This window comes from Ylistrum balloti, unplaced genomic scaffold, assembly GCF_031769215.1.
Source record: "Ylistrum balloti isolate Yb309-2 unplaced genomic scaffold, AGI_CSIRO_Ybal_v1 Utg369590, whole genome shotgun sequence".
NCBI classification, from domain to species: domain Eukaryota; kingdom Metazoa; phylum Mollusca; class Bivalvia; order Pectinida; family Pectinidae; genus Ylistrum; species Ylistrum balloti.
In genome coordinates, this window is record NW_026781876.1 from 31463 (window position 1) to 45669 (window position 14207).

Sequence of the window (14207 nt, forward strand, 5' to 3'; positions counted from 1 at the left end):
CACCATAACACGTCACTGCCTCAAAAACACCTCTAATACACCATAACACGTTACCGCCTCAAACACACCTCTAACACACCATAACACGTTACTGCCTCAAAAACACCTCTAATACACCATAACACGTCACTGCCTCAAAAACACCTCTAACACACCATAACACGTTACTGCCTCAAAAACACCTCTAACACACCATAACACGTCACCGCCTCAAAAACACCTCTAATACACCATAACACGTCACCGCCTCAAAAACACACTCTGTGAACGCAGTATTTGGACAGAACAAATTAATGCACTATCTAAAAATATGATATAACAAAAATAGAGAATTCTACAATGAATTGATAAATTATTTTAATCGACAAATTATATTACACAAAATATTCGTATTGCGCATACGATCGTGAGTTCGCCTCCGTTACATCCAATCTGGATAAGTTGTTGATATTGCAGACATTTGATACAGGTTCACATCTACCTTCCAGAGATGCTTATTGTAAATTTAAAGATCAAGTTTTGAAAGTCCACACGCTTAATCAATATTACAGTTCTAAGAAATTGCGATGGGGCGATAGGTTCACGACAGCTATGGCACGTTGTTGTAGCATTTGCAGCATCCATCGAAATTGAACCAGGCAACTCCATACCTAGAGCTTTGTCCTATTTTTCCTGTGTCGTAAACTCCCGTGTACAATACCTCTTCTTTGAGACAGGTACACATCATACATCCACCCAGCTGACTGTGAAATTGATTAATTGTAAACAAGTTTGACAAACACCATCAATCAATATTTTAATCTATGTAAATAAATGTAATTATTCAATATAAATCATATTGTTAAATGTTCATGAAGTTATTCTTTGTGAATTCATGCTTGTTGTATCCTTTGTTTTATCTGTGTCCAAATCATACCGACTATAAATATCGTTTGTGTTCACTAGATCAGTCTTATGCATTTCGTTACATGTTACTTTATCACGTAAGAGATTGCCACCATTCCGAGAACTTGATTGATGCAAAGTCCTTCTAGGGCCGGTCATTGACGCTACATATACATCATACAGTTGTTTTGTCCTTCGCGGATTCACCAGTTATGCTAAGACATACAACGTTTTCTAGGACTGTTATATCAGGGGCCTAAATTGGACATTTCTAGATGCGGTTTCTTTAACTAATGTATTCCCGACTTAAATTGAATTTGAGTTTGGATTATCATTCTGAAGACATGATATTTGCTTTTTTTAATATTATAAATTATACATATTCATACATTATAAATTTGTTACTGTTATGCTATTGTTTATGCTAAATGCTATTTTAAATTGATTCGAACATTTAACATTCGCCTGTAATTGTAGCTTGTGCCAGGACACTAAAGCTAAAACTCCACCTGTAATTTAGCTAGTTTTCGGTGGCAATGGTATAATATTTATCTATCTTATGTTAATCCGAGGCCAAACCGATGCTTAAAGATCAGTAAATATGTCACTTACGTGCAAGTTTCAGACCGGAAATACTGTCTCTGATTATCGAATACGGCCAGTTTCCTGTTGATACCGTTGGTATCTGTTTTATAGACCGGAGATACATACTGGATATTTCTGAAAACAATATTTTCACTTCTAATGTCATCACTATTACAGAGTTTCAATAAATAAATAAACAAATAAATAAATAAATAAACAAATAAATAAATAAATAAATAAATAAATAAACAAATAAATGAATAAAGATCAGAAAAGAAGCAACATTACCGATCCTTTACAGCTGTTATGATACAAGTACTTGAAAGAATTCTGCATGCAATGATACACATAATTAATAATTGAATTATTTCCCTCTAGATGAGAACGTTTCTTTGTGATTAAAGCTAGTGTTATTGAATTATTAAACGATAGAAAAATATCACGACGACATAAATCCAATGATTTGACAGAAATGTACGATATAACCTCGGGCTAGCTTCAGAAGATATATAAAATATATACTTAAAAGGTGTTTGTTCATTACTTTAAATCCATGTCGGATGCTTTCGAACCACAACAACAATGGTGGTCCTCTGTGAGACAAGTAAATAAAGATGAATACGAAAAAAAAACACCAGGAATCGTGGCCCTCTGGGGGACGGGGAAATAACGAAAGGCAACACTCGTGAAAGACACAAAACATATAAGACACACGACTGAATTTCTAAAGACACTATTAAATATCCTATTTATTACATCTTAACAAGCAAAATAGTCAAATTACTGTCATTTCTAGAACAACCATACTGACTAGGTTTTTCACGGACACTATTCATTCATTATAAATTCGCAGTACGCGACAAAATATAGTCCGTTTTTTTAATCATTAAAAATATGTTAATACAAAATAAAATCAATGTAAGTTTGCATTGATATCCAAATAGAAAACATTACTTATTAATGCCACTTAGAGACTAAATTTGCTGTAAAACGTTCAAGAGAGTTTAACCGGTGACAAGTTACTACGCGGCTGAAAATATGGCGGCAATCCACAGTTGTCGCTGTTAATGAAATAAATTCCCTTGAAATATCTAATGTGTCCAGGAATGGTGGTCCTTTGTAAGAAAGGTTAATGAAGATGAAGTCAACAAACAACAGGAAAGGCGGTCCACTGTGAGACGGTGAATAAAGATGAATGCGACACCAACAGAAGTGGTGGTCGTTGGTGAGAAGGAGAATGGTGGCTCTCTGTGGAACGGATAAGCAATAATACTTGCACACAGAACGGAAGCAAAGATACGTTAATCCATCACAGGAATGGTGGTCGTCTGTGAGAGGGAGAAGTATACATTCTGTTTAAATACATAGGACACACGACAGTATCAATCAGTTTCAGTAGATTATCAGTATATTGTTTTTACTGATAAAGAAAGGATTTTTGGTATATCAGAATATCCAGAGAACATCAACAAACTCTGTAACATTGTAATTTTTCATTCTAAGTGGTTAATCTGGAAGGCCAGTAATTCAAAGAAATTTGAAAATGAAATACAAAATCCACTATCTCTAATTGGTAAGATAAGAAATGAGTTGAGAGACAGAATAGATATGATAATAAGGACAAATAGAGAAGATTTCAGATTCTATCAGTTGTTACATGCATTAAAAATACAGTTATAAATGTTTGTCAACTATGTTATATCCTAGGTGCTGATTCTGTTTCAGAGCAAATTAAATGTGTTTTTACACATGTGCCCTGAAGTAATGATATATGAAAATATATATATATATATAAATCATATTTCTGTACCAGGTACTGAAATATTATGTGTAATAGGTATTATGATAAAGACAAGTGTTGTGAATGGGAAATACAAATATCTGTAATACATTGTACTGTATGAATTGCTAATGGAAATAAAAAAATAGAGAGAAAAAGTGTAAAAAAAGATACTTACGACACACAACAGGAGTGATATTCATCTGGCGAAGGGACAAGATTACACCAAGGAAAGTCATTAGTGTTTACAACACTGAAATTACAGTTTGCTACATCCAAGGTCTCATTCACAGGGATATGACGACGCAAACCTCTTTCCAGCTTCCTCTGCTCCTCTTCAGTCCGGAAATATCCAGGAAACCTCTCCAATACTGCAGCATCCGACTCGTCAATATCTTCTCCGGTGCTGTGACTTAAGCAAGATCATGTAGGTTTATTTTTATTATAGAATCTTCTATTATTATCAACATCATTGGGGGAAATGCGTTCAATGCATATAAAACATGTACACATGTCATTGGAACAAAACGAATTCTATTGCGTTGAACTGATAATCAAAACTTCGAATGCTTTTTGTAAACATTTTATTTCCTATTTGTTACGATTTGAAATATTCCAAATTTAGTTTCATATTTTTGTTGTTATATCAACCCGCCTAGGTCTTAACTTACCTCTTGGTTCTATCATCATGGGAGGATTTCTGAGCGGAAAGTACTAATATAGTGATGATCAAGATCACACACGATAAAATAATGTTGGTTCCAAGCTGAAAACGATAAAGATTTAGGCATTTCATAGGAAAGCTTTCCGTACATGCATCATGCATATGATACGAACATATTTCATTCGTTTCTATAATATCTAATTAGATTAAGTGTGATTTTATAAACATTTGATAAATCTTATGCACTAATACTGTCTGTTTCAATATCACTTACTAGAATGAGAGATGACCTTGAAATGGAGCCAAATTTTGTCTTTTTTTCTTTATTTTTTCCGTCACTGAATTCGAATGTTTGTTGTGAACCCTCCATCTGTCAATATCTACAACATAACTATAAAAAATATTGCTGCTGCTGCTGGGAATGTTTCTTTTGGCCTTAAAAAAAGTGTCATATCAAATCATTAGTTTTACAGATACCATGCAACATAAAGTAAATCTACAATTGAATTCGTCCTAAAATTTCATATTCATATGAGACAGGTGATGCCTTTTTCGTCACAATGACATTTTTTTGTATATATGAATGCAATCTGGTGTGAGGTAAGGCGTCATCCACATTGATATTGACATGAGCGACAACCTGACAACCAACCAATAGTAATGTTACATTGCGTCTTGCCTATTCGATTAAGTCACGAGTGCTGATTGATAAATTGTGAGCCTTGTATTAAAGACGTTAAGCAGGTATCTCCTTTTTTCAGCTCTGCTATTCCCTGGCTGTGTGCCCGAAGACTTATAATATTTGGCCAGTTTATGGCGAAGAGGTAGCAAGGCAAGTGCCTCTGAAAGAGCAATGATTCCGTATTTGCATAAGAAAGGTCTCGCACCTAAGGATATTCATACTGATATGGTAACAACACTAGGAGATGGTGCTCCTTCATATGCTGCAGTGAAAAGGTGAGTGGTGGAATTTAAGAGTGGCAGGCAGAGCCTGTCATTGTCATGGCTGACATTAACGATTGTGCTTTGATTCACCAGATCTCACTCCATCAGACTTTCATCTATTTCCATAATTTAAAAAAAGCCATTTCCGGTTTCCACTTTCAGCCAGATGATGAGACCATACATGCAGTGGGTGTCTCTCTGAATGGTCAAGAAAAAGACACCTTAAAAGTGACCATTTCACATCACTGGTAAAAGTGTATAGATAATAAAGGGGATTATGTTAAACAATAATGCAAGATGTCCGCCAAAATTCAAACCCTTGAATATGAGACTCACAACTTATCAATCAACTCCTGTATTTACTGGAAAAGTTTCCCGAATGCCATAATCAGCGAAATGATTGACTTAAAGCTGTTTGATGTGTTTTCTTAAACAATGTGCGAAGCGAAGAACAAAGCGCCAAAATGACGTCAAAACACTGTATTCAGACCTCCATTGAATCAACATCAGAGCATTTTCTGAATTTGATTTTAAAATAATTATGAATGATCTGGCAATTCATATGAAATTTGCTAGAAAATCGTAGAATGTTTCTTGGGTTGCCATATTGCAATTATATCGGTTGTGAATACATTAAGAATTCAGAAAATGCTTATATTTACATTCTACAGCATTTTAGAAAGTACTTTTCAGGTACCAAATGAAGTCAATACAGTAAAGTGAACAGCTGAAATACGAGAATTGATAGCAGAACCTTTGTGATAGCACACTGCAACGTCACAATACAGCGGAAACAGATGAAACTACAGGTTAATAACAACAATTGAAATTAACACTGAACTAAAGCATGGTACCATGCAAAATGTAGCTATTTATCACTTAACAAAGGGTTTTACACGTGTGTCAAAGAATATTCAAAACATGGACAGTTATATTTTTATATGCAAAAAATCGATGTCATGTTATTTGCGGATTTTCCTCATGAAAACGAGGTAGGTCATTAAAGGTCGTGTAAACATATGAGGAACAATGCATCTTAAAGGGGATCAACGTAAAGTAATTGACTACTATTGTGTATCAGTTTAAACCCGTAGCATCAGCAATGGAAAGTCCTAGTCTTATCTAATTTATGTTTCGTATTAAAAGTTACTAATCTTCTGAATATGCGTTTCCGTTCAGTGTTTCCTATTTCCATGTCAACTCAATTATATCCGTGCTTTGCTTATGAGCTGTTGTATTTGACTTTCACCTAGCCGTCCGGGTTTCGATTCCCGGAATGGATGTGAAAGGGCATGGGGTCACCTGCCCGACCACGTGGGTTTTCCACGGGTACTCTGGTTTCCTCCCACAGTAAGACCCCTCGCGCGCTTCCCTACGGGCCAACAAGAGTGATTAATATAAGTTCAAAAACTTGCTTTGCAACTGTTGTAAAGTAAATGAAGTTTATCATTTATCATTTGACAGGGTCTGGCGCATTTGTCTGGCAGACGTACTATCAATAACAAACTATTTATGAAAGAACATTTGAATTAATGCAAATAAATACAAAGTACATTTCTACAACCCCATCCCCCCACCCGACTTGTCAATACATTGATATAACAATTTAAACTCTTGAGATTAAGATTTGAGAATATATTACATTATGCATGTAGATTTTAGTACATATATATTAAGTAATTTATATATATATATATATATATATATATATATATATTTTCTGTCAAGGAAAGTAGGAACAGACTATTACTGAAAATCACTCAAATGTAAAATTTGACTTGTTGGCCAGGTAGTACAGGTAAATTTCAGAATGTTGGCTAAGTGAGAATGAGCCCTCCCAGCTCTCCCTGGGCAATCGCTATCGTGCTTACAGCAAAACCAGTAACTCTCGGAAATGTAGTAAGTTAAGATATACTGTCGTCACGGTCTGCTAAACACTACAATGAATACATGAGGTCATCCTGTACAGTTTTCTCACGAGAGGTTAGATTTTAACGGGAAATTCACACCTATACCTGAATATTCTACATAAACAATAAACTCACTTCCAATTCGTTTTATTACAAATTTAGTTAATCTGATTTAGTAAAGAAATATACAATTTACGTGTATTAGGGCAAAACTTACCTGTATACTCTGTATGTCGCTTTCTCTCGCCAATTGATTATTCTCCCACTCATTTGTTTCGAGTTCAAGCGATTACGTCTTCTCAAAACTTAAATAAAACTTTAAACAAGGTGGAGAGGTCGTGGTTTTCCCCGAAATAAAAGCATAGGGGCGTAAACAAACCAACATGTGACACGTAACTGTGAGAGCCAATAAACACGAATACAAACCCGGATATGGATGTCGTATATAGTACACGACTGACCGAATACAGGCTAATTTTCCACTTATAAGGCGTGGTTACCACATCAAATTAAACAAAAAACTGATGGTTCGTGGATATTAACTTTTGAGAGCAGTGATACATTTGAAGAAAATATGAAGTACTTGATGCCTGCTATGAGGAGAAGGGGGAAATATATATTAAAAATAGAGTAATTCCTGGATCAGTAAATTGGTAGAATCGTGAATTACTGAACCGAGAACAAGTATATATCTTAGTTTTTTTTTCCACAGATGGCCGTTTCAGTACTGATAGAATGAAAGAAAGTGCAGTAACTCCAGGATATCAGAACGGCGTTTCAGTTGTATAGCCAAATAGCTAGCGTTTGTTAATGTGCGGTTGAGTGTCATGTGGAAGTTAAGAAATTTCGATCGTGATTAATACCTGGATATGTGACCGTTCCGTTGTACCCCCGGTGAATGTCACGGAAATTTGATGGCATCTTCCTGCAAGGTACCCTCGGGCAGCATGGAAGGCGAAAAGCTCCTCCTAAGGACTTGTTCAGACCTAGCGGGTCGCGTCCTGGGACGGCATCGCTTTTGAAACATGGGGACATGTACAGTTGTATTTGCTGAACATGCCAGGCTGCATAATCCAGTAGTTGTCCCATTGCTGCCACCAAAAGCAACGTGCAACGGGGATACAACAAAGTACACCCATCCAAGCACTGATGTTGTATTACTTCGGTACATAGACATGACACTCGACCGCAATAAACGCTAGTTAATGTACTACGTAGCTAAATGTCTATACCCATGAATCGTCTCACAGAGGAATTGGAATATAGAGTGGAATAAAGATGTTAAAATTAACGGTCTCAACCGACTTTCAAGGCCACTGTGGTGAAATGCAAGAAACGTCCAAAGATTATATCTGTAATTTGATAAGTGTAGGTGTATGGATACCCCCTACCCCCACGAATAAGGTCATCCTTTGTGAAACGGGTAAACAACATACAAACGGTACATGTCCATCAAGCCTCTTGTCATATAATGACATATCAACTTTCATTTTCTACAAATATTTATCTTGAGCAGCATTCAATTGAACAATATTAAGCAACACTTGTCAATAAAGTTTGGTAAGCAGTTGTCTTCAGACTAATGTCCTTGGCTTTTAGTTCCTCGTAAGGAACTTATTATGAATGTTGGTTGGTTTACAAGTTTAACGTCTGCTTCCATCGTTGTACATCAATACTGAGTCGACACGAGGTGTTGGCATATATCCTGAACTGAGACTAGGGCCTTGTTCATTCGATACCACATTAATATTGTCCATGGACAAGTCTACTCATCTTGACCGAGTAAAAATTGAAAGGACGAACGGAATTGTTTTAGAGGTAAATGAAAATGATAAATACACCAAAACCCATTAAATATTTCAATGAATATTGGAGTTTTTTTTTAATCAGTAAGGTCATGATATGCTACCTTCTCTGAGGCAAAACATTAACTGCGTGAAAAACATGACACGACATATTTGATGAATGGAAGTAAAATACATTGCTACTTGTGATATATGTTTGATGTAAAGTACTCTAAGTGCCGAGTCAATGCTACTAGGCACAGTGGTATAAAATAAATTTATCCCACACCGAGCTAAGAATCGAGACGAGTCTCTGGTACAGACTGGTGTACAACAATTACGAAAGGGTCTATCTGGGTCGATCAAGACAGTCGTCACTGACCCGATGCTGTTGCTCCAATCGGAGACGTACATTTTGCAGAATCGATCCGTTCCCTATTTAAAACGAACTTTAGTACTTCTCAAGAAACAGCAATAACAAACATTCAGTGTTGAAATACCAGAAAGGCGGCCATCTTGTTTTTTTCTGATCAGTGCTAAAATCAGATGGGCAAAACTAGGGACCAAGGGTAACCTATATATGAAATTTAAGAAAAAGCTATAACAAACTTTCGAAGTCAAAATCCAAGTTGGCCGTCTTTCGGCCATTTGTTTTTCTGATCAGATCCAAAATCACACACGCACAATAAGAGACCAAGGGAAACCTAAATATGAAATTTGAGAGAGATCCATTGAGCACTTCTCATGAAATGGCGATAACAATTTTCATAGAAAAAACCAAGATGGCTACCTGTCGGTCATTTAGTTTTTTTTATCTAATAATTGTTTTTGGAAACACAGCGCCAGTATTAAAATACAATGATACATATGTCGCAACAGCACCAGTAAGTAGGGACTTAGTAACCTTTATTGAGACAGGAAACAGACAAGCAACGACTAATACTAGTAGCATGGCGCGGATACCGGGTAGCGGGATCCGGAAGAAATGTCACATGGCCATCACTGGCGCTACCCTTTTTCTTTGCAAACCAAAAATACCTTTTACAAAACTTCAGATGACACTTTAGACGACACTGAACAAGTCTGACTTCCTGTCATTAAAAGACAAAAACCAAGTCAAATTTTCAAATATCAATACAAAACATAGTCTTCAAATGCTGTAGGTGCCCGTTTTGCACGCCTCGACCGATGTACAGCATTGTCACTGGACTGCGAAACAATGTCCTCAACTGCTGCAGGAGTATCAAGTAATGGTACTGGGTTGACTGGAATGTCCGTGATAACTGATGGAATATCGGGCTCTGGCGGTGGATCTAGCACTATTGTAGATTGCAGAGTGACACCGTCCTCGTCTTCAGATTCCTCACCATGTAAGAGTGGCTGGGGAAAGCCTTCTTGTCCCATTACCTTAAAACAATCAGAAAGGCGTACTCGGTAGCATCCTTTTCTAAGCTGGTTACCTGCAAACTTTCGGATATTACACCATGAGCCCTCAATGCTTGCGACTATGTATCGGTCTCTAGATTTGGCTTTATTGCGATCACCGTGGAGGTAGACTAAGTCTCCAGGCACTACTGCATATGGCGTGTGTTTAGACGAGCTGTAGCCAAAGACAGAAGAAGAGGAGTCACAGCACGACATCCTGGCTCTAAACGTAATATCTCTTCCTCCAGCTCCTGAATAGCCATTTCTGCGATGGGGTTTTTGTTGCTGTTTTTAGCATTACCCAGTTCTATTGCAAGACGATACTTTTCCAGAGATTCATCATTGATCAATGCTTTAAATCCTGGAGCAGGGTCGGTTCTTATGACGGCAAACGGGCCGTCAAGCGGATGGTGATCAACATAGCCTAATCAAACCATCACGTAGAGTATCCTTGCGTTCGTTGTCAAGGAGCAACGTAGATGTGAAGGACGTTACACACTCTCGTACCACCAGTATTAACTGTCTGGCACATTTGATGATGTCAGCCGCAAATTGGCATCCCACCGAATCTGATGGTGGGCCCGTTGTCTGTTCCTGCAGAAATTTAGGTGTCTTCTTTAAAGCTGCACATTGATGACAAGAGTCCGATACGCGATGTAGCGCAGTGTCCATATCCAGGGCATAGAAAGAACGACAAACGGTTTCTCGCAGCTGATGAAACGTCGGGTGGTCGAGCTTGATATGCAGGAAGGTTAGTAGGCCATCAAGGGCATGCCTAGGTACAACGATACAATCAGTTGATTTCGCCAAAGGTGTGTGGCGTCGTACAACTAAGAGGCCGTCTTTAGAGAGCGTAGCTGCGTTGATGTATCGTTTCACATCACGTATGTCAGTTTTTTTTTATGGACGTGTTCCCTGACGAAGGTAGGTTTTTGTTCGAAGTAGGTCTGCACATTCAGACTGAATGGATAACCATGCTGCATGGCTGGCAAAGGGTACGCCTGAGGAACTGTCCAGAGTATCTGTTGGTGATACACTACGGACAACATAGTCAATCGAACAATTGACAATCATGCAAATTTGGCAAGTGGGCTCCTTACACTCTGGTGCATTGCGACTCGCAAAATCCGAGGGAAGAATTGCATAACCAGCGACATGTCTTATACAAACCTGGTATTTGCTAGCAGTGGAAAGGAAGGTGGTCACACGCGGACTAGCAGAGAACTCGCCCCGACACAACTTCCCGAATGCCTGTACACACGGCTTGCTGTCCGTTAAGACACACACAGTGTGACAACTCTGAACGATGTAAGGACTGAAGTGCTTAATTGCGGCTGCAATGGAAAGTGCCTCAATCTCGCATGCAAGCAATGTGCTCTGGTTTTTCCACAACTTAGCACTGAAGTAGCCTGCAAGTTCAATTTTATCATCACGTGATAAATAGAGTGTGGCACCAAGTGCAGGGTTTCTCAGTGCGCCGTCAGTTACAATCCAGAGATGATCCTCTGGACGTGGAAGTGTAACAGATTTGCATGTAGATAGGGCAGACTGAGCACGAGAGAAAGAATTTGACAGTGCATCGGACCAAGCAACAACCTCTTTCGAATCACGGCCTGCAACAGCATCATCCAGCGGGGCGAGGAGACAGGCAGTACTTTTCAGGACTCGCGCAAGAACTTTGTAAGCACCGATGAAGGAGCGGAGTCCCGCGGCATTTGATGGCTGAGCACAAGTGGACTGGGCAGCTATGCATTGAGGACTAGCTTTTATGCAAACAAGACGCCAGATCCAACCAAGGATGGTTGTTTGCCGAGGGGCAATGACTGTCTTGTGGGCCGACAGGCGCAGGTTGCAATGCCGCAACGATCTCAAAACGCTCTCCCAGATCTTCCAATGTATTTACCCCACAATACAAATCGTCAGCTACTTTAGCAACCTTACCCTGTTGGACAAGATCTCCTAGAACACAGCAGGTGGGCTCTTCTAGGGCTGTTTCGGAGCCAGGCATACCCATTGCTGTACGTGTGTACACTCGTACACCCTTGAAAGGCGTAACAACTCCACAGTACTTCATTGAGTCACGGCACAGCGGTATTTGGTAAAATGCCTGGCTCAAGTCAGTGGTGATAATATACTGCCACTGGGCTATTTGTCGAAGAGTAGAATCAACATCAGGCAACAATGATGGTTGGGGTTTGCTGTAGCGTCCTACATCAGCAAATGCAGTTACCAGACGAAAGCCACCTTTCGGTTTCCTGACCAAAAATGAAGGATTAACATACTCCACCGCAATGTTAATGTCCTCAGGACATGCAAAAACACCAAGAGACTCAAGTTCGTCAAACTTTGCTTGTAATTCCTGTAACTGACTTCTTGCATACTGGGGTACCCTGCCCTTGCGTTGAGGTGGTTGAACTGGTCCCATATTCACGCGACTCTGGAAGGGGCCAACCGCACAATTGTAGCCCGGGAAAAGAGGGTCGAAAACCTCATCATACTCACGAAGAATGGCAGTGAACTTGTTATGCATTTCAAATGACATATTATCTTGGTCAAGACTAACAACGTGCAAATGAAGAGAACTAACTCCTTGGCGACGACGCATTGGCACAGAGTTGGGGGATTGAACGACGTCATCCGGAACGACAGTATAGCGGACCTCACATATGTGGTCATTTTTCCGCACATAAAGCGGATCACGGGTCAGGTTAGGTACTCGGATCTTGCTTGCAACTGTCTGTACGATTGCGGGATCAGGCCACATTTGAGGCTTGTTAGTAAGATAGTCGGCGTGAGGTTCGATGGCAACCTCTTGACACGTAAACTCCTCCGGTAGGTCAAGTTCAATGAATTCACCTGGCCAAATCACTGCCTTTTCCGTTGCGCGTATGACGCAGGCCCTGCGTACTGCATGACGATCTACTGTAGTTTGGTTGGACCCATACGTGTAGGTGTCCGAATTCTTTAGGATCACTTCCTGCCTGGCTGGTCGTACGGCCACATCATTACGTTCCATGAATGGTATTCCTGCCATTACCTCTGTGTCAAGGTTTTTCTACGACTAGTCCCTCGAAGAATAAATTTTGACCATCGCGGGAAAAGTATGTTCGCGTTTCACCAACCACACGCAACAGTGATGAGCCGTCAGCCTGGTGGGCGGACTGAGTACTTCTGGTAACCGTAACTCCTAGACGTGTAGCACACGTAGACTTTATCATATTGCCAGTCGCGCCGCTGTCGATTGTGAGTCTGACTGGATTATGCCCATGAAATGTATCTAGGTAGTGGGAATGTTTGATCATAACCCGTTGTATGAGGCTAGGCTCTTCTGTAATCTCTGGAACCTCATTAAGGTTGTCATCGATGTCGTAGTCTGAACTGAGGACCTGCCGGGCTTTGGCAAAGAATGATTTGTCTTGTTGGGGTAAAAAGGGACACTTGCTGAGGAAATGGCTGTCTGGACGACGCGCTTCTTTGCAGAGAGGACAAACTCGCCTATTTCTCACGGTTGTAGGAGTCGGATTAGGATACCTTTTTGGAGTGTGCACGGCTGCTCTCATTGCTTTGGCATCTTCGCAAGATTGTAATTCCTCACAAAGGGAGTCAAGAGCCTGCGAAATCTCAGGCTTAATTGAAGCGAGGGTGCGAGCCCTCAAATCAGTACCATACCGTTGCTTGACAAGTTTCGGTAAGTCTGGGTTAATAAGGCGAAGCCACGTGAGTACAATAAAATTTTCGAGCGAAGGCGACATTTCCTCGTCCTCATCAATGGCACCTCCGTGATGTGTGATACCGGAATCTCGTCGTAAGAGGTTATCCTCGACAAACGCCATAAGACGTTGGTACAGATCTTCCGGGCGCTCGTTCACTTCTAACTTTATTGATGAGAAATCGTTGAAATGAGCACCAGTTGATTGGAAGCCGTAGTGAAGGCGAATAGATTGCCAAATCTGGTCAGTAGATGTAGAGTTTTTTAACAATTGTGTTACGTGAAATCACGGGGCAGTAGTTGGCTATCTGGCCCAGCATCAACTCCAGCATGTTTACTTTCTGTTCACGTGTACGACGATTCGCCGCGGCGACAGTATCGTCATCATCCACGAAACCCCGATATGGCGATGTACGGGATTTTTTTCCCAGCGGGCGCCATCGACTAGGAATGGTGCAAAGTTTGTGTCCAAAGACAATGTATACAATAAATTCTGTCTCCAGTTCTCAAAAGAATTCAC

At 39.7% G+C, this 14207-nt stretch overlaps 1 protein-coding gene across 3 annotated transcripts; it reads right to left on the minus strand.

The window, feature by feature from the left end:
* Nucleotides 1-327: 327 nt before the first annotated feature.
* On the minus strand, nucleotides 328-7086 carry LOC132544824 (uncharacterized). 3 transcript variants are annotated; one of them, XM_060208481.1, is made up of 6 exons: nucleotides 6987-7067; nucleotides 4189-4305; nucleotides 3922-4016; nucleotides 3429-3662; nucleotides 1498-1605; nucleotides 328-743 (listed from the first exon to the last, which is right to left on the minus strand). In XM_060208481.1, the coding sequence occupies exons 2-6, from the start codon at nucleotides 4282-4284 to the stop codon at nucleotides 590-592; spliced, it is 687 nt and encodes a 228-aa protein (XP_060064464.1). In that variant the 5' UTR covers nucleotides 4285-4305; nucleotides 6987-7067; the 3' UTR covers nucleotides 328-589. The 3 variants fall into 3 exon arrangements, with proteins under 3 accessions (XP_060064464.1, XP_060064457.1, XP_060064472.1); XM_060208474.1 differs by having other exon boundaries at nucleotides 4189-4294; nucleotides 6987-7063; XM_060208489.1 differs by lacking the exon at nucleotides 3922-4016 and having other exon boundaries at nucleotides 6987-7086.
* Nucleotides 7087-14207: the final 7121 nt, after the last annotated feature.

Excerpts from the sequence above, each read along its gene's own strand:
- LOC132544824 (XM_060208481.1), bottom strand. The coding sequence starts at position 4,284 with ATGGAGGGTTCACAACAAACATTCGAATTCAGTGACGGAAAAAATAAA. Across the intron at positions 3,663-3,921 it reads CATGATGATAGAACCAAGAG|TCACAGCACCGGAGAAGATA; the intron begins GTAAGTTAAGAC and ends ATCTTGCTTAAG. Across the intron at positions 744-1,497 it reads TTCCGGTCTGAAACTTGCAC|TCAGCTGGGTGGATGTATGA; the intron begins GTAAGTGACATA and ends TCAATTTCACAG.